Genomic DNA, 18,669 nt, shown 5'->3' on the forward strand with positions numbered 1-18,669 from the left:
ACCAGGTCTCTAAGCAGGAGCCACGGGCCACATGTGCTATACACATGCACTGGGCATTAAAGAAATTACAGACAAAGATGAAAAAGAGGGGCCGGCCTGGCAGCTAGCCTGAGCACACCCAGGGACCTGGGGGCATCTGCCATGTCAGGAGCAAATGAGATCAGACTCGACATCATTATTGATGAAGTCCACATCGTATACTTTTATCCATCCTGATTACGGCCAAGGACACAGCTTAGCGGCATGCACAGCCGCCCACATCCACCTCTAGAACGTTCTATCTTCCCAGTGGACACCCTGTCCCCATTAAAGACACACTCCAGCCTCTGGCATCCCAACTTTCTGTCTCTGCAACTTTGACAACTCTGGGGTCCTTCTAGAAGGGGAACCCTGCAGGATTCTCTCTTTAGGGCCTGGAATCCTCAAGGTCCACCCAGGTTGTGGTGGGTATCAGAATGCCCCTCTTTGCTTGAGTCTGTATACGATTCCACTGCAGGGATTCGCCATCACTTGCTCAGCCATTGTCCAAGCCATTGGGGCACCCCTGTTTTAGCAGCCATGGATGGGGTCACTAGATGAGGGGTGACAGTATTAGTCACTGTTTTCTCTTTTTCTGGGGGTGTACCTCACGGTAGAACTGCTAGGCTATATAGCATTTCTGTTTTCAATCTAAGCCCCACTCGGCTGTCCACTGACTGAGCGGGATTCCCACTTCACCCCATCCTCGCCAGCCCTACCTGTGTTCTCTCGGTGGTGAGACAGTTCAAGGCTTTTCCTGCAAACCATTCCCTTTCCCAACATTCCATCTCTAGAAATTTATCCTCAGAAAGATAAGTGCAGGGACAGTCAGGGAGGGACTTCCAGGATACTGAAGTCACTCGAACACCCCACACTCCCCCAGCCTGGTCCACCCCTAGGAACTTTCTCAGGCTGCTGAGATCTGGTGCGCATTGCTGGTGGCTGCACGGCTGTAAGAGAAGGGATGTAAACCCAGTCTGCGCATCCAACGGAAAAGCGGTGCTACGATATGAACATCCTGCTCTTTGCACGGCCTAGAAATGGCATTGGTGGGTTTGTTCACGGTCAAGGAAAGGGCTCCCCAAAACCCTCAGGAAACCCAACCAACACAACTGAGAGAACTGAGCCTCTGGGACTCCCCTTCAGGGTGGGCAGTAGTGTCAGGAAAGTCCCAGTCATTCCCTCACCCCACTGTGCCCCCCAGGTTCACCAGTTCCACCAGCTGTGGCCCCAGGTAGGTCTTTTGTCAAGACCCAGGGTTAATAAGCCACCCCTGGGAAGAGGTAGAGTTCACTAGGGGAAATCTGTGGCCTACGTTGGCCAAAATCAGTACAGGACCTCATTTTCACCACGTGCTTGAGCTCAGCAGCAGACAGGAGCCCAGAGATGCATCCTTTCTCAGAGTCGGTGAGGGGTTCCCTTCTCCTGGGACCCCCAGAAGCTACAGAGACTCTACCAGATCCATGGCCATCTGGAATGCAACCAGAATCCCAGTTTCCAGGCTGAGGGATACCCTTGAGGAGTAGGCCCACCCTCAAGCCTTGCCCATTCTTCAGGGACTCAGTGCCGATCACTTAGGGTCAGCTTCCTGAGCAAACACAAGGCAAGGCTGCCGACCTTCTGACCCTGATCCTTGTAGTGTCCAGGCTCCCACAGGAGTTGGCATAGGACTCCTGACCAAATACCAACTTCATATGCCCAGGGCTTCAAATCCAGAGTAGCCAGCTCCACCCCCTGGCCAAGTGCTGGCCCTTCCCTGCCCTATCTACTCCCTCCCAATTCTCAGAAGCCGCAGGGGGTGGGGGCCCTCTGTCTGGTGGCACAAGGCTGCAAATCCTTCCTCCTGCACGGCCTCTTCCTGCCATAGCCCCTCCCCAAGAGCAAACACACGTGGCTGTGCAGGGAGTAGACGGTGCCTTACCTGGCCTAGGAACTGGGCACTGGGCCAAGGTCTTCTGCTACATAAGTCCAGGCCCCCAGGGAGCAAGTGCCTTGTCTCAGTCCTTCCTGCCTGCCCTCTGCGCTGTCCCTAGGATGGGCAGCAGGAGCTGGAACTGGGCTCTGGTCTGGGCCTCTGTGGCCTTGTTCACGGTATGGCCAGCAGGTAAGGTCAAAGCCCCTTGCCCTCTAAAAAACATCTTCCCAGAGAGATGACTTCCACCTGGGGATTTTCCCTCCCGAGACAACAGGCATCTCCCACTGTCCCCAACACCGTGGTCCCAGGTCTTGCGGTTCTCTGGGCTCTGGATCCTATGTCCCACCCTCTAGCTCCGTCAGCAGCCTAAGGGCCTGGCTTTGATGGAGGTTTTTCGATGAAATTAGGTGCTCTAAGCCTCAAGGTATGCACCCTCATGGGTGAAAACCCCATGGCAGTCTTGGCTTTGGAGATGAAACAGGACTGAGGTCTTTCTGAGTCAGAGAGGTCTGTATCAGAATTAGAAGGGACAGAGACTCTTAGTAAGGACAGGCCCTGCTCTCCCATCAACTGCTGGGGTCACAAGTACCGAGGTGATCTTCACCAAGGCTGGGGTCTCCTTGGTGAAGTGGATTCTGCCTCCGGGTATTAGGGCTGGAGCCAGATCATATGGATCCGATACCCAGAGCTGTGGTCTGAACCCAGAACTGAGTCAGGTAGGCTGTGTGACCCTTATCAGCAAATCTGCTTTCCCTGTCAGTTTGCTCTTGAGAAAACCGCAGTATCAGCGCTGTCGGCAGTATTGGAAAGATGGCTCCCACAGGACTCAGCTGGAAGCAAGCAGAGCTAGCCTGAACCCCCAGGTGTCATGACCTCTCCAAGCTCTGCTCTCTAGACTAGGGAAGCTCAGCTCCAGGCTTCCTGTATCTGTGAAAAGGAGACAGACAGTAAGGGAGGGTGGGGTCCCCAAAGCCCATTCTTGGAGAGCCAGAGAGGCCATGGTTGTCTCTCGTGCTTCCAAGGCTGTCTGCTGGCTGGGAACTGCTCTCATGGGCCTTCTCCCTCCCTCCACAATGTGGCTCTCCCTAAGCCAGGGCCTGTCCATCAGAATGCTGCGCCTACCTGGTGAAGTCAGCCCTCCTTCCCACACGCTTTACTTGGGAAGGGCAACTTTAAGCCCTGGGTTGGGGGAGTGTGTTTCTGTGACAGCTGTGCCTGGGGTAAGGGCGAGAGGCTGGGCCCTCACATAAAGGGGATCTGGTGTTTGTCCGGATGGGAGGCGGTAACCCAGACCAAGATGTTATGGGGGGGTGGCTGACAACTCTCTAGCTAAGTGGAGACGGGGAGATCTCAGCCTGAGGGAGACTGGCATAGAGCAGCAGTGCTTGGGGTGGGGGTGGTGTCCTCACCCGTGGGGCCCTCCAGCAGACGGCAGCGGAAAGGCTGGGCCAGGACCATTTGGGAGAGGCTGTGGATCTAGGATCAGTGATGGACAGAGGGAGAGGCCATGCCCTCTGGGGAATGCAGTCAAGCGGGGCCCTTGAGGAAGGATTAATGCACAGGACGGTCCCTGCGGTTTCCAAATGTCAGCTGGACACGCTGGGAAAATCAAACAGGAAGCCGCGCTGCCCATGGCACAGGAGCGAGTGGCCATCTGGGTCAAGGCCTGGGGGACATGGTCTCCTGCAAAGTGCTGGCCTTAAGGAGCCATCGGGCTTTGGAGGCTTGAGTTATGGAGGTTGAAGCTGTCTCTTGGACCTCTAGCAGTGAGGCTGTGGCGGTGGCCTTGCCCAGAGGCAATGGACCATCCAGGCTGCTGAGAGTGGACATCCTGCACCAAGAATGGCACCCTCATGCCACCTGCCCCGACCCACAGCTCCAGGCTGGGGCTGCCTCTGATCATAGGTTTCTTTCTGCCGTGTCCCTCTTAGGAACTTCTGACTGTATTCTCTCTAACAAAGCCATTTTTCATCTTCCAAGGGACTCAAGTGGTGGGGCTGACTGTCACCTCCCGACAGATGGTCACCGTTCCAATATTAATATGGTTTCCTAATTGACTTCTTCAAGCCACTGGGCACATCTGCCCCACTACTGGCAAGACCAGGTGTCACTCCATAGGTGCAGGTGGCGAGGGCCACTGCAGGGGAAGGACTGACTGGGCTGGAAGGGTCAGAATTCCCGAGGACACCTGGCTCTTTGGTGATGGTTAGTGACTGAAGGCTACCACAGCTGATGGGGTTGGAATCGCCAGGCCCAAATCTGTTCAGGGTTTTGGAGATTACAGGAAGGTCTTGACCTGGGAGCAGAGCAAGTCCACAAGCCTCACACTAAGCCAGAGCAATGGCCACAGTCTGATGGCTTCTTCTTGACTTGTGTTCTCCTATCCTGCAGAGAGCCAGAGCCAGGCAGAAGAACTGAGCTCAGAACACCCCGAACTCACCGGAGATGGTCAGAAAGTGTACAGTGGTACGTGGCTCAGGCTCTGGGTTGGGGAGTCATATTCTGATGGCAGGGGCAGCAGGGAGTGGGGTGGGGGCTCAGGTGGGACAGGCAGATGGTCTCCCCACACCAGTTAACACAGTGAGACTCTTGACTAGTCCATTCTAGCGCTGGGCACACACAGACAGGAGCACCCAGGAGAGGAAGGGCTCCTGGGTAAACAGGAGAAGGTTTCAGGAGGAGGGTCGGGGGACCATGGAGAAACTGGATGGTTACCCGTTAGTCCTAGGCTTCCTGATTCCCTTGAGGTGGGCATCGAAGAGAGTGGGTGGCCAGGGAGGAGATCCCCAGCCACAGCCCCGGTGTGACCCAGCCTTCCTACTGCAGCTCCCACATCCTCGTCCACCTGGCACGTCACCTTCATCCCGCCCATGACCGTCTTCCCGACCATGAGCCGTAAGTGGGCAGCACCTACTGCTGTCAGGCCAAGGAGAGTGGGGGGCGGGGCTTGCCAGTGTGGTTGAAGCTGACATAGGCTGAGGCCTCTGAACAGCTATGAAAAGGGTGTGGAACTTGCCCTGGGAACATCCATTGACTGAGTGTCTGGATTGTAGCAAATGAAATGGATGAGGGGTGGGTCTGGGTCTTTAGGTTTTATCCAAGCAACTGAGGGGGGTGGAATAGCAGAGAACTGGCCCATGGAGCTATTGGTAGTTGGGTTCTCTGCTCCAAAGATGCTGCCATGGCCCCAGGAGGTTGCCCGTTAGGTAGCTGGGTATGGAGTGCTGGCTCTCAGTGGTGACTCCGTCTGGTTTCCCTGTAGCCGCAAACCTGGCACACAACGGGAGGGTGTGCAGCACATGGGGTGACTTCCACTACAAGACCTTCGATGGCGACATGTTCCACTTCCCCGGCCTCTGTAACTATGTCTTCTCTTCACACTGTGGGGCCACCTATGAGGACTTCAACATCCAACTGCGTCGTGGTCTTGAGGGCTCCAGGCCCGTGGTCACTCATGTGGTCCTCAGGGCCCAGGGGCTGGTGATTGAGCTGGCCAATGGCTCTGTCCTGGTGGATGGACAGCAGTGAGTTGGGTCTTGGGGAAAAAGCATGCTCAAGCCAGGCCTTTAGACCTTGCTCTGTCCCTACTCGGTCCTCTGGGGGAGGGGTCAGGAGCAGAGCAAGTGGGGAGGATAGCCCCTGCTCATACCCCGCTGAAGGAAGACCAGAACTTTCTGCCTAGGGTGGAGCTGCCCTACAGCCGTGCAGGTCTTCTGATGGAGGAGACCAGTGGGTATGTGAAGCTCAGCATCCGGCTAGTCCTCACCTTCCTGTGGAATGAAGACAGTGCTCTGGTAAGGACACTCACCCACAGTTCCCTACAGCCCCCCATAACCCTACATAAGCCTTACACAGGCCCTTACAGCCTCACTTAATCCCCTCTCAGTTCCATAGATCCCCAGAATCCCCCGTCTCCCACAGCCCCCCCATTCTCCCCTATAACCCCTCTCAGTTACCATAGTCCCCACAAGCTCCCCACAGATTTCATCAACTCCCAGAGTCACTCCTGGCTTCCTGCAGTCTCCCACAGCCCATACAGCCTCCCCCATAAACTCACAGTTCATCCGCAGCTTCTCTAGGGACCTATGATAGGGACCCTACAGACTATCGGGGGAATATCTTCTATGGTCCCCTGGGCAAGTGGGGTGGGAAGCTACCAAGTGGGCCTTGGAGCCAAAGCAGAAGCCCTGAGGCCGGAGTTGCTCTGTCTCCTCCTCTCAGCTGGAGCTGGACTCTAAATATACTAACCAGACGTGTGGGCTGTGCGGCGACTTCAATGGGCTCCCAGGTGTCAACGAGTTCTACGCCCACAGTGAGTGTCATTGAGTCTTCAGGCTAGGTGGTCCCAAGGGACAGAGAATCAAGGAAGTCCAGGAGGGACATGGGACGGGGGTGTTGCCGAGACATTGAGGAGGGAAGTGTGTGTGTGTGTGTGTACACGCGCGCGCGTGCGTGTGTGTGATCCAGATAGAGTCCTCTGATAGCCACCTCAGGAAGTCTATCTCCTGACTGTGAGTTTTCCCTCCTGCAGACACCAGGCTGACCCCTGTACAGTTTGGAAACCTGCAGAAGCTGGATGGTCCTACTGAGCAGTGCCAGGACACCCTGCCCTCAGCAGTCAGCAATTGCACAGATACGGTGAGCATCTTGATGAGACCACAGCTCCCAAGGCTGGGGACAGTGCAAGGCCTGCATCACCTGATAGAATAACAGAGGACTTCCTGGCCAAAGGCTGAGGAACATCTTCGGGTGACAAGACAGTGAGAGCCTTCCTGCTCCGGAACAGACAGAGAATGGCCTCTGAGACCTCAGAGATTGCTGCTGGGGCCTGAGGGAGGCAGGCCAAGTTGGCTTTCTCCCATGGGACCAAATGGCTCACATTTTTGATGGAATTCACAACCCACTCACCAGGGCACACAAGTTCTCTGTATGTAGGTGATGTGTTTGAAGGAGATGTGTACCCACCACCACACAGAGGGCCAAGGTGAACACTCAAGGAGCCCCTCCTATGAGCAGGGAGGACTCATCCTTAGGATCTGACTCCAGAAACCCCAAAACTAGTAGAATGCCTTATTCCTACCTAAACTGAAAAGTGAACGAGGATGTTGTCAAATCCTGGCCTGTCGGGGGTACTGGGGTAGGAAGGGGTTGAGTAGCAGCACGGAATCCATGAGGGCCATCTGAGGGTTGGCGTTATCTTTCTTTCCCTGTCTTCTGAGTCACAACACAGGAGTGCATTCTGCATTCTCCTGGGTGCACAAGTCACAAGTCAGCATGTCTTGGAGCCTTGAAATAGGAGGTGGAAGGAACAGAGAGCCCTGGGTCACTCCCTCAGAGCCAAGTAGAGCTCTATACCCAGGCACAGCACAGTATTTGGATAGCATAATGTATAAGGAAGGTGGATGGATAATGGATGGATGGATGGATGGATGGATGGATGAAGTAGGTGATCGATGGATGGATGGGTAGATGAGCGATTAATGAATGATAGATGGATGGTAGATGGATGATGGGCAGATAATGAATGGATGGATAGATGATGGATGGACAGACAGACAAACGAATGTATAGGTGGAAGGAACCTCCAGGTGAAGAAGGGACTTCCTCCTGTATGGCCTAGGAAGGGCAGGGTTCCTATTACAAGTGCCACAGCAATCCTGCCTGAGGGTCAGAAGATGCTTAGCCTCTCTGTACTCCCCAGGAGGACATCTGCCGCCGCATCCTGCTTGGCCCTGCCTTTGCCGAGTGCATCGCCCTGGTAGATGTCAACATGTACTTGGATGCCTGTGTCCAGGATCTGTGCCGCTGCCCCACATGCCCATGCGCCACTTTTGCTGAATATTCCCGCCAGTGTGCCCATGCAGGAGGCCATCCGCAGAACTGGAGGAGTCCTGATCTCTGCAGTGAGTATCCTCACTAGAGAATAGCCCAGGGTCTTACTAGGACCAGTCTTAAGCATAGACCCTGGCAAGGAAGTCAAGATAAGAGAATCAGTTAAGGGCCACAGAGAGGGTGAACGTCAGGGAAAGAGGAGGTAGTGGGGAGGCTGGGGGGAAGATGCTGTACCTGAGGGTTCTGATGTTGGTCTCTGAGTGGGGACTCAGTTGTGTCCCTGAGCACAGGAACAAGATATGGCCCCAGAACCTTGGGGCAGGATCTCCTGGAGAGCAGTGGCCTCAGGTGGCCATAGGTAGAGAAGGAAGTATGAGAAATGTTGGGTTCCTGTTCTCTAGCCTGCTGCTTTACTTAGCAGATGGCACTCTGGGACCTCAGTGGACATGGGAGCAGGGAGTAGGCATGGATCCTACTGACTGAAGCAGTCAGGACCCACTTCTCCTAGGTCAAGAGCTATCTCTGTTACAGACTGGACATGCCCCTTCAACATGGAACACCAGGAGTGCAGCTCGCCCTGCGTGGATACCTGCTCCAACCCCCAACGCTCTCAACTCTGCGAGGATCACTGCATGGATGGCTGCTTCTGTCCCCCAGGCAGGCCCTGTGCCCCTCCATGGCTACCTTTAGGATCATGGTCTCCACCTCAGCTGATCCTCTCCACTCTTAAGGGCAATAGGCCTGGCTAGGGGTTGCATCCCAAAGTTACAGGCAGGATGGACACTGATTATTAACAAGGATGAGATCTGATGATCTATGCACAGAAAACAGGTGTTTTTAGTCCTTGAGGTCAGGTGGGGAAACTAAGGCCCAGAGGAGCTTATATCAAATAGGTCAGGCTGGGGCAGCATTCTAGATGAGGGGCCCTTCCCGCTGCCTAGGACTGGGATTGTCTTGTTGGAGGCAAGTTGCCTCATGTTACCTGTACCGGGAGCATCTGTAACCACTGTCCCTTCCTCCAGGCACTGTGCTGGATGACATCAGACACTTGGGCTGCCTGCCCCTGGAGCAGTGCCATTGCACCCGTGGTGGGCACACTTATGCCCCTGGAGAGTCCTTCAACACCAGCTGCAGCTCCTGGTAAGCTTAACCACCTTTGTGGAGGTGTGCAGGGTGAGGTTTTCCTCTTACGGCTGTAAACCCTTCTGCTAATGGACTCCCCCACAGCACCTGCTCTGGGGGATTGTGGCAGTGCCAGGACCTGCCGTGCCCCGGCACCTGCTCTGTGCAAGGCGGGTCCCATGTCTTCACCTATGACGAGAAACTCTACAATGTGCATGGGGACTGCAGCTATGTCCTGTCCAAGGTATGGCCGCCATCCTGGTCCACAGGGTCCTGTGAGGGTCCACAGCAGGGGCGAAGGTCATGGAAAACTTCTTTGTGGACTGGGAAGTCCCAAGCCCATGACAAGCTCCCTATGGTGAACCAGGGACCCGAGGATACCCCCAGAACCCCTCCAGGTCTTGAGAGGTTATGCATAAGAGAACTCCACATCCTTGGGTTTCTTGACAGAAATGTGCAGATAGCGGCTTCACTGTGCTGGCCGATCTGCGAAAGTGTGGACTGACGGACACTGAGAACTGCCTCAAAGCGGTTACACTCAACCTCAATAGTGGGGACATGGTGAGCACTGGGACTCTGATGACCGCCACATTATGGGCTGCAAGTGACAGATTAGGGAGTGTGGAGCATGTGGAGTAGTGACCGGCCAGAGTAAAGAGAGGTCGCTACCCCCTCTCTAATTCCTCAGGTAGGAGTGGCCACCACCCTTGTGGAGAGAACCTACTGCTGGGGCGGGCCTGCGCTTCCATCCTGGCTCTGTCACTGGGTTAGGGAGGGAGATTCTGTCAGAATTCTTCCTATTAGTGGCTGTCTGGGCCCTGTGGGTACTGACTGTGTGCACCACATGCGACCAGGTCATCCGGATCCAGGCCAACGGTGCTGTGTTCCTGAACTCCATCTTTACTCAGCTTCCCATGTCAGCAGGTGTGTGGCTCCCTGGGACAGCAGAGCCAAGGCTGGCACCTTCAGTGGGCAAACATATTTCAGCCCTGAGTAGCTCCCAGGGAGCTCTTCGTGGCCTCAGACAACTCTAGTGTTTCCCCTGGGGTGACAAGTTGCTACCCCTGGTTCAATGTGAATCCTACGTCAGGCAGTGCCAACCATGCTCTCTCAGGGGCAGCTGGCAGCCATTTATAACCCACGCACATTTGGGAGCTTTGGGCGTGGGATTTTTTGGTGCCCCCTCCTGTGTCAGCAGCACTGCGGTGTTTGGTGGGCCAACTCCCAGCGTGTCTAACCCCTCTCACCTTACAGCCAACGTCACCATCTTCAGTCCATCATCCTTCTTCATTGTGGTGCAGACTGGCATAGGACTGCAGCTGCAGGTGCAGCTGGTGCCCATCATGCAGGTGTTTGTCAGGCTGGACCCCTCCTACCATGGCCAGATGTGTGGTGAGGCACCAGAGGGTTTGAAGGTGGGACCGTGGCAGGGAGACTGGTGGGGGTCAGGTCCACCCTAACTCTAGGCTGCGAAGTAGGATCCCCTGTGGAAGGGGATTGGGAAGCACTGGCTCCAGAGCTCAGTGGAGACCCCTGCACCACCCAGCACACTTGACATCTGCCAAGTGACCTGGGAGGACAGATCCGCTGTGCTCCCCTGATGGGGCTAGCCCTGTTAGGGGCTCATCTGTGAACAGTTGTAGAATGAAGCACTAGTGAGGGTCTTTCTTCCCAGTCCTCCTTTGATCATGTTTAAAGAAGTGACAGCCCTGGGGGAAAGTGGCCAGGTTGAACAACCTGCTGACCTCCTGACTCCGGTCACTAGGCCTGTGTGGTAACTTCAACCAGAACCAGGCTGATGACTTCACAGCCCTCAGTGGGGTAGTGGAGGGCACAGGAGCTGCCTTCTCCAACACCTGGAAGACTCAAGCCTCCTGCCCCAATTCCAAGAACACCTTTGAGGACCCCTGTTCATACAGCGTGGAGACGGGTAAGCACCCTCTCTAGTCTTTGGCCATTCCAACAGCCCTTCCTGACCTCTGTGGCCACATAAACCCCTGGGGGAAGGGCTCAGAGAATTCCCACATAGGCAGAAAGGCATGATGCATTAGGGTTGAAGAGAAAGCAGGTGAGGGGCAGCCAACATTTCTCCCTTCCATAGAGAACTATGCCCAGAAGTGGTGTTCCATGCTCACCGAAAGCTCAGGAGTCTTCTCGGCCTGCCATGCCACCGTCAGCCCGGTGCCCTTCTACTCGGTGAGACCATGGTCTGCTGGACCTGGGTGGGGCAGGTATAGGAGCCCTTGGAGGCTGGACTCCCAGGTCCACCCACCACTCCCCATGCTGGTGTTTACTTCTCAGTTAAAGGGCTCACCAATGGAGAAGCTGAAAAAGAGGATTCTAGTGTCCTCTTAGTCCTAGTGGTCCTAGTGTGTGCCCAACCTCCCTCTTGTAAGGACAGCAGGTGCTGGAACCAAGCTACCTCACGGCCTTGTCCCCCTAGGCTCCCCCTTAAAGGCTTCTTTCTATGGTTGACCACATTCAGACATGATAGAGCACTGCAGAGCACCTTTTGGGGGACACACTTTAAACAGCACTCCAAAGCCCTAAACTTTAGTACATCATTCCATCCCCAAGGGTGTGTCTCTGGGCAACCCACTTCCATGACGCCTCACTGGACACACCCTGCTGAGCCCAACCCATCCAAGCCCCCTATGTGCAGCTGGGTTAGAACAATGCCCTTGTCTTGTGGAGATTCTTCCCCAGGGCCCCTGCCTTAGGCTTCAGGCCTTCCTGAACCCAGGTCTGTTCTCCATTCTGGCTGCCATTTTACCCTGTGGCTTCTGACACTGTCCCTAACACGAATCCCAGGCCACATCTTGAAGACCCCGCTCGTCAAAGTTTCTGACGGGATGGCTCCCGCTGGGAAGCCTCAGGTCCAGGCCTTGAGCAGGGTTTGATGGATGCTGATGGGAAAGTTCAATGAGCAATAGGAACCTAGGAGACAGAGGTACCTGACTTCCTGACGTCTTATCTCCCAGAACTGCATGTTTGACACGTGCAACTGTGAAAACAGCGAGGACTGCATGTGTGCCGCCCTGTCCTCCTATGTGCATGCCTGTGCCGCCAAAGGGGTGCTGCTCAGTGGCTGGAGAGACGGCGTCTGCAGTGAGTGTTCTGTGGGCCACCAAGGCTCCTTGGCACAGGTTAGGCCTCCCCACGGTAGCCATCTGGATCCTGTCACTCTGGCATAGGGGCACTTGGGACCCTGGACAGCAGTAGCTATCATCTTCTGTCCCATGTCTGCAAGAACCTTTCATCCTATGGTGTCAATGATGGTGTCACTAGTCTACGGCAGGGAAGAACAAGGGCCTTGTCAGTTCACACAGCCATTGATCTCTCTGTCCTGTTTCTTCTTCCTATAGTCAAGTACATGAACAACTGTCCCAAAACCAAGAGCTACTCCTATGCAGTGAGCACTTGCGAGCCTACCTGCCGCTCTCTGAGTGAAGCTGACGTCACCTGTGGCGTCTCCTTTGTGCCCGTGGATGGCTGCACCTGCCCTGAAGGCACCTTCCTGAATGATGAGGGTCACTGTGTGCGTGATGAGGAGTGCCCCTGCTTCTTCCATGGAACTGTGGTGGCCGCCAGAGAGTTCGTTATGGACAATGGGGTGGTGTGGTAAGAAACCGTCTTTACCCATCCCCTTTGCTCACAGATCTGTGTTGGGGGGGTGGCTAGTGGTCCTTCTATACCCAGAAGTTTGTGTGGCCTTCTAGTATTAGCATAGGCTGGTGACTAAACCTTTAGTGTATGGGAACATAGGGGTCCAGGGTCTTCCCAAGGACCCCTAACAGCAGGTATCCTCTTGGTGTTGGGAGGAGGCAAGGAGGCCCAGACCTTGGTGGGGTATGGAGAGTACTGGGGTAGAATGTGAGAGGTACTGGGCCTGGAGCAGAGGTCCTACTGTCTCTTGTAGTTCATGTGAAAAGGGGAAGCTGACCTGTCTTGGAGCCCTGATGCAGAAGAACACAGGTACCATTCCACCCTGACCAGCCTGTACTTCACCATGGTTGCTGTGCCCAGATGCTCTAGGAGAAGAGGGCTTGTGGGCTCTGTGGCAGTGTGGCTGTAGGGCTCTTGGGTTTGTGGGATATACCCTCTGGGGCAGGTCCACACAGACTGGGTGCTTGGTACAGAGCACCCAAACTTTCTACAGTCCAAGCAGCAAGACAGGGTCAGGAGACCATAGAGACCAGGAATGTCCTGTTCCAGGCCTCTCTCACATGCTTGTCCTCCCCAGAGTGCCAGGCACCTATGGTATATCTGGACTGTAACAATGCCTCAGTTGGTGACCAAGGATCTGAATGCCTCAGAAGCTGCCAAACACTGGATGTGGAATGTGTGAGTCCTCTTGGTGCAACACCAACCTTCATCCACCATTCTAAGCTACAGGAAGAGTGTGAGGGGGGGTGGATATCACTGGAAGGCCAGTGGCTTTGGGTCTTGGACTCCTCTTGGCATTCAAAGGACAGGGTCTCCTTGCTTGCTGTCCTGGGCACCTGAATAGGGCTGAGGGAACAGGATGTTGTTTCAGCCCCTGACCAGGCTACCTGTGTCCACAGTTCAGCACACACTGCGTCTCTGGCTGTGTGTGTCCCTCAGGGCTGGTAGCCGACGGGAATGGGGGCTGCATTGCTGAGGAGGACTGCCCCTGCGTACACAATGAGGCCACCTATAGGCCTGGGGAGAGCATCCGGGTAGACTGCAATAACTGGTAGGTTCTGGGACCCTCAGAGGGTATCTGCGGTGACCCTGGTCTGAGACGGCCTTGGCATTTCAGGGGCCTCAGCATGTGTCTTGGGAGCCAAGGTACTCAGAGGACCCCATATTCTGGGAAGGAAGGGCTATTTCTCCAGTGGGGGTGACTGGATTACACACCCACACAAGACCAAAGCTTGATATAGTCTGAGCTTGATTCCCCAAGTGAAGTGGCACGCTGGCACAGGACTGGGACAGCCAGTCTCAGGGGACAATACCCTTGTCAGCAATGACCTCTCCTTTCACAGTACCTGCAGGAACCGCCGGTGGGAGTGCACTGACCAACCTTGTATGGGTGCATGTGTGGCCTATGGGGATGGCCATTTTGTTACCTTTGATGGTGAACGCTACATCTTTGAAGGCAGCTGCGAGTATACCTTGGCCCAGGTGTGTGGTCCCTGGCCCCTGCCAATGAGTCACCATTCTCTATCCTTCCCACCAGTTACTTTTGAGCTGTGACCAGAGCCTCATCTTTTTCCTTCTCAGGACTACTGCAGAGGCAACACCAGTACTGATGGGACCTTTCGTATTATCACTGAGAATGTCCCTTGTGGGACCACGGGAACCACATGTTCCAAGACCATCAAGATCTTTGTGGAGGTGAGAGTATACTTAAAGTCACCGGGGACTGTGTCCCTCCCTCTGCAATGTTACCTCTGGTTCTCCAGCAATCAGTTATATTCTCAAGGACAGGATAGCAAGTGACCCAAACCCAGGACTTATAGTAGCAAACTACCGTCTTCCAACCTGGAGCCAGAATTAGATTAAGGCGAGCAGGATTGCGTTCCCTGTAGATCAGGAGGTTCCAGCAGGCCTTGGTTTGGGGCATCACTCCAGGCTACCTCTGTCTACTCGTGACCTTCTGCTCTGTGTCTATATGTCTCTGGTCATTGTTAGGACAATCACTGGGCTTAGGGGACACCCAGGTAATTTCAGAAAACCCATCTCAAGATCCTCCATAGGAAAGTGTCATTTTAAAGTCTTCAGAATAATGTGTATATTTGGGAGGGATATTATACTCAGTACCCCACTTCTGGCCAAAGGAAGTCAGAATTCAAAGTAGAAAGCAGAGCTGCTGGCTTGCGGTGTGTCTTTCTGTTGCCGCAATAAAACGCCATGACTGAAAGCAAGTTGGGAAGGAAAGGGTTTATTCGCCTTACACTTCCAGATCATAGTCCGTCACTGGAGGAAGTCAGGACAAGAACTCAAGCAGGGCAGGAACCTGGAGGCAGAAGCTGATACAGAGGCCATGGAGGATGCTGCTTACTGGCTTGCTTCCCCTGGCTTGCTCAGCCTGCTTTTTATAGAATCCAGGACCACTAGCCCAGGGATGGCACCATCCACCATTGACTGGGCCCTCCCTCACTGATCACTAATTGAGGAAATGCCTTACAGCTGGGTCTCAATGAAGCATTTCCTCAGTTGGCTCTTCCCCTCTGAGGTGGGTAGGGGATGGTATAAGGCAGTGTTGCACATGTGAGCCTTTGGAGATTTGTAGGTGTGCGGCCTGAGTTTTCCCTACTCCTCCAGTGAGTCTTCATCTGTTGAGGAGTCCTCCAGGGGCAGCAGGCAAGCTCCCGGTCTCCCAGTTCCCTGACACTGTTGCCTTATATTTCTCCATCTACAGAGCTACGAGCTGATTCTTCATGAGGGGAACTTCAAGGTGGTAGAGAGAGGGCCAAGTGGGGACCCTCCATACCAGATCAGATACATGGGCATTTTCCTGGTCATTGAGATCCGCAGTGGGATAGTCGTGTCCTGGGACAGGAAGACCAGTGTGTTTGTCCGACTGCAGCAGCATTACAAGGCAAGTGTGGCCACCATGCACCCTGCTTCTAGACCCAGCTGATAGGTCTAGGGCTGGTAGCTGACATTGAAAAGTCCTCACTACCAAGACCACACACAACACCAGGTTCCAAAAAGGACAAGTTGAAATTGCAATGCATAGTGGGTGTACTGGAATCATGACTGATAAACCAGCCCACACAGGTCTGTGCAGACACAGAATCTCCTAAAGAAAATAAGTTCAGTTCACCCACCTGCCCCAGGACCCACTTCCCACATCCATTTGCAAGTTCACAGGGCACAACCCAGGGAAAATGGGTTCTCCTTGTGTTCTACTCCCAAGCCAGGCTCTGTGCCAGCTCCCCTAACCTGCTCAGGATTCTCTATGCTCGTGTGTCTGCAGGGCAGGGTCTGTGGCCTGTGTGGGAACTTTGACGACAATGCCATCAACGACTTCACCACGCGCAGCCAGTCTGTGGTGAGTGATGTTCTGGAGTTTGGAAACAGCTGGAAGTTCTCCCCATCCTGCCCAGATGCCCCAGTTCCCAAGGACCCCTGCACTGCCAACCCATACCGCAAGTCCTGGGCCCAGAAAAAGTGCAGCATCATCAACAGCGCGACCTTCGCAGCCTGCCACTCCCAGGTAGGACCTGGCCTTGGTTCCTAGGGCTTGCAGTTGCCTGCTTCTTCCTGGGAGGAATTGAGTTTCACTGGACTGCCAGCTGGCACAGTGTGAGTGGTGGGCCCTCTGCTCCACAGAATTAGACAACTCTCCCATGCTGGGGCAGGATAGTCACATGTCCCATAGCTGCGCCAGTCTGGAATTCCGTTAAGCAATGCCAGCTGAAAGAGTCACCATCACTATTTCCTTGGGGCATGTTCTCAGGGGTACGGAAGTTCAGGTGGGTTCCAGGTACCAGCTAACTGAAATGGATAAGAGACAAAATCTGCTGTCTCCTAGTGATCCTCCACTGGAGTGAGGCGGCAGGGTGATCATGGAGAGGCTTACACCAAAAAGCCAAGTAGAAAGCCACTAGGAGTCATGGGAACAGCAATTCAGGGGACAAGTCAGCTATAGGAAGGCATGCTATAGGAAGCTATAGGATGGGGCCAGTGCACTGAGTAGAAGGACAGAAGTAGGACCGCAGTGCAAGACTCTGCAGGTATGAAGCCTGTAGACCGGGCGACGGGACCCAAGTCAAAGGACCCAAAGAGTACCAGAGAGGGTGTACAGGTGGGCAGGTGCAAGTGTGAAAGTGGGGCAGATGTGTAGGCACGCAGTGGTATGGGTGAGTGTGCAGGTAGATATCTGTGCAGGTGTAGGTAGGCAGGTATACAGTGATATGTAGGTGAGGAGCTGTGCAAGTGGATGGGTGCACATATGGACAGGAAGGGAAGTGCACAGGTCAATAAATAGGCAGATATGCAAGTAGTTAGGTAGGCAGGTACACATGCAGACAAATGTGAAGGTTCACAGGTAGGCAGGTACACTGGTGTACAATCAGGTATGTGCATAGGTGGGCAGGTACACGGTTTTCCAGCTGTGCAAGTACACAGATGGCCAAATAGATATACATGTGGACAGGTATGCAGGTATATATTCAGGCAGGTGAACGGCTGCACACATGTATGGGCACATGAGTGGCAGGTTATGGGTATGTGGGTGTACAAGTGTGTGGGTACACAGTGAGTTGGAAAGGTGGTGTTGGACAGTTCCCACTTGGGACAATCTGATAGCAGTCACAGTACCAAATCAACATTCCCATAGTGTGGGGGCTGGACTACAACTAGCTCCGTATCCTCCCCCACATTCATCTGTCCCTTGGGCAGACATCGCTGTCCTCCCTGAGTGGCACCTTGGCTCCTCCATTCCAGGTTGACTCTACCAAGTACTACGAAGCTTGTGTGCATGATGTGTGTGCCTGTGACTCAGGGGGTGACTGCGAGTGTTTCTGCACTGCTGTGGCTGCCTATGCCCAGGCCTGCCGTGATGTGGGCGTGTGCTTGTCCTGGAGGACACCAGACATCTGCCGTGAGTAGAGCACTGTCCGTGGTATTGAAGGGTGGGTCTGTGAGTGAGGTGGGCAACAGCCTCTGTACTTCCCTCCTGGCTTAGCTAGATGCTGGCCACTATGATGTGTGTATGTGTGCATGTATGTATTTGTACATGTGTGCACAGATCTATATACACACGTGGTTCTTTGACACATGATACGAAGTAGCTGAGGTTGGGGGGCCCTAGGATCTGAGTTAGGGAATGGACCCAAGGAGGCCATCTGCCTAGCCCAAGGCCTGTATGTCTGGGTATAGTCATGAGGTCTAGTAGACTCTGCCTTCTGTCCTCAGCTCTTTTCTGTGACTACTACAACCCTCATGGGGAGTGTGAGTGGCATTACCAGCCCTGTGGAGCCCCCTGTCTGAAGACCTGTCGAAACCCTGCTGGACGCTGCCTTGTTGACCTGCCGGGCCTGGAAGGTAAGGGTGGAATGTACTGGTGGAGGCCTTTAGACCTATAATCCCATGCATGGTACTAGGGTAGACCCAGTGTACTAGGGGTTCTCTGCCACTGATTGGGAACTGGGCAGTTGGATACATGCCCAAGAGGACAGAAAGTCAATGCTATCCCTGCCGGCTCTAGGCTGCTACCCACAATGCCCACCCAGTCAGCCTTTCTTCAATGAGGACCAGATGAAGTGTGTGGCCCAGTGTGGATGCTATGATGATGATGGAAACTACCATGATATTGGCACACAGGTCCCTACAGCAGAGAACTGCCAGAGTTGGTGAGAGGGGAGCCAGGGAGGGAAGAGGACAGGGACCAAGAGTGTTGGGAAAGGGCAGGGGAGGGCTAAAGCATGCATCAGCTAGGGGATGCTCATGGGTCCTCAGAGCCCCTGTCTTCCCCCCAGTCTCTGCACCCCTGATGGCATCAAGTGTGTTCACAACCTTACAGGTAAGCAAAGCCTGTGGGTTTGGGGTTGGAAGAAGGCCGAAGGCTGAGAAAACTGAGCCAATACATCTAACCCCCAGCCTGCATATGCACCTATGAGGGCCGTACCTACCACTACGATGATGTTGTCTACAACACCACGGATGGCCTTGGTGCATGCTTAGTGGCCATCTGCAAAGGCAATGGGACAATCATACGCACAACAGAAGAGTGCCCTGCAGTCTCATCTACCACACCGTTCACATTCACCAATACCTTGGCACCCCATACCACAACAGGTGAGACC

General features: G+C 54.3%; 1 protein-coding gene across 1 annotated transcript in view; it reads left to right on the top strand.

Annotated features, from left to right (window-relative positions):
• Positions 1 to 2,001: 2,001 nt before the first annotated feature.
• Positions 2,002 to 18,669, top strand: part of Muc5b (mucin 5B, oligomeric mucus/gel-forming) — a 36,607-nt gene continuing 19,939 nt past the window's right edge. Inside the window, exons 1-30 of the mRNA XM_050137839.1 lie at positions 2,002 to 2,122; positions 4,325 to 4,399; positions 4,760 to 4,828; positions 5,196 to 5,457; positions 5,616 to 5,727; positions 6,155 to 6,245; positions 6,465 to 6,571; positions 7,635 to 7,836; positions 8,297 to 8,422; positions 8,788 to 8,905; positions 8,993 to 9,131; positions 9,338 to 9,448; positions 9,742 to 9,811; positions 10,142 to 10,279; positions 10,653 to 10,817; positions 10,989 to 11,083; positions 11,869 to 11,995; positions 12,253 to 12,508; positions 12,807 to 12,862; positions 13,131 to 13,231; positions 13,453 to 13,604; positions 13,897 to 14,035; positions 14,135 to 14,248; positions 15,276 to 15,455; positions 15,837 to 16,076; positions 17,309 to 17,465; positions 17,780 to 17,908; positions 18,072 to 18,216; positions 18,343 to 18,386; positions 18,464 to 18,661. Of these exons, the coding sequence (XP_049993796.1) occupies positions 2,053 to 2,122; positions 4,325 to 4,399; positions 4,760 to 4,828; positions 5,196 to 5,457; positions 5,616 to 5,727; positions 6,155 to 6,245; positions 6,465 to 6,571; positions 7,635 to 7,836; positions 8,297 to 8,422; positions 8,788 to 8,905; positions 8,993 to 9,131; positions 9,338 to 9,448; positions 9,742 to 9,811; positions 10,142 to 10,279; positions 10,653 to 10,817; positions 10,989 to 11,083; positions 11,869 to 11,995; positions 12,253 to 12,508; positions 12,807 to 12,862; positions 13,131 to 13,231; positions 13,453 to 13,604; positions 13,897 to 14,035; positions 14,135 to 14,248; positions 15,276 to 15,455; positions 15,837 to 16,076; positions 17,309 to 17,465; positions 17,780 to 17,908; positions 18,072 to 18,216; positions 18,343 to 18,386; positions 18,464 to 18,661 (3,988 nt within the window). The 5' untranslated portion in view covers positions 2,002 to 2,052. The remainder of the gene's footprint in view (positions 2,123 to 4,324; positions 4,400 to 4,759; positions 4,829 to 5,195; positions 5,458 to 5,615; positions 5,728 to 6,154; positions 6,246 to 6,464; positions 6,572 to 7,634; positions 7,837 to 8,296; positions 8,423 to 8,787; positions 8,906 to 8,992; positions 9,132 to 9,337; positions 9,449 to 9,741; positions 9,812 to 10,141; positions 10,280 to 10,652; positions 10,818 to 10,988; positions 11,084 to 11,868; positions 11,996 to 12,252; positions 12,509 to 12,806; positions 12,863 to 13,130; positions 13,232 to 13,452; positions 13,605 to 13,896; positions 14,036 to 14,134; positions 14,249 to 15,275; positions 15,456 to 15,836; positions 16,077 to 17,308; positions 17,466 to 17,779; positions 17,909 to 18,071; positions 18,217 to 18,342; positions 18,387 to 18,463; positions 18,662 to 18,669) is intronic.

This window comes from Alexandromys fortis, unplaced genomic scaffold (assembly GCF_014885135.2).
Source record: "Alexandromys fortis isolate MF-2015 unplaced genomic scaffold, M_Fortis_MF-2015_v1.1 scaffold_3, whole genome shotgun sequence".
NCBI lineage: Eukaryota > Metazoa > Chordata > Mammalia > Rodentia > Cricetidae > Alexandromys > Alexandromys fortis.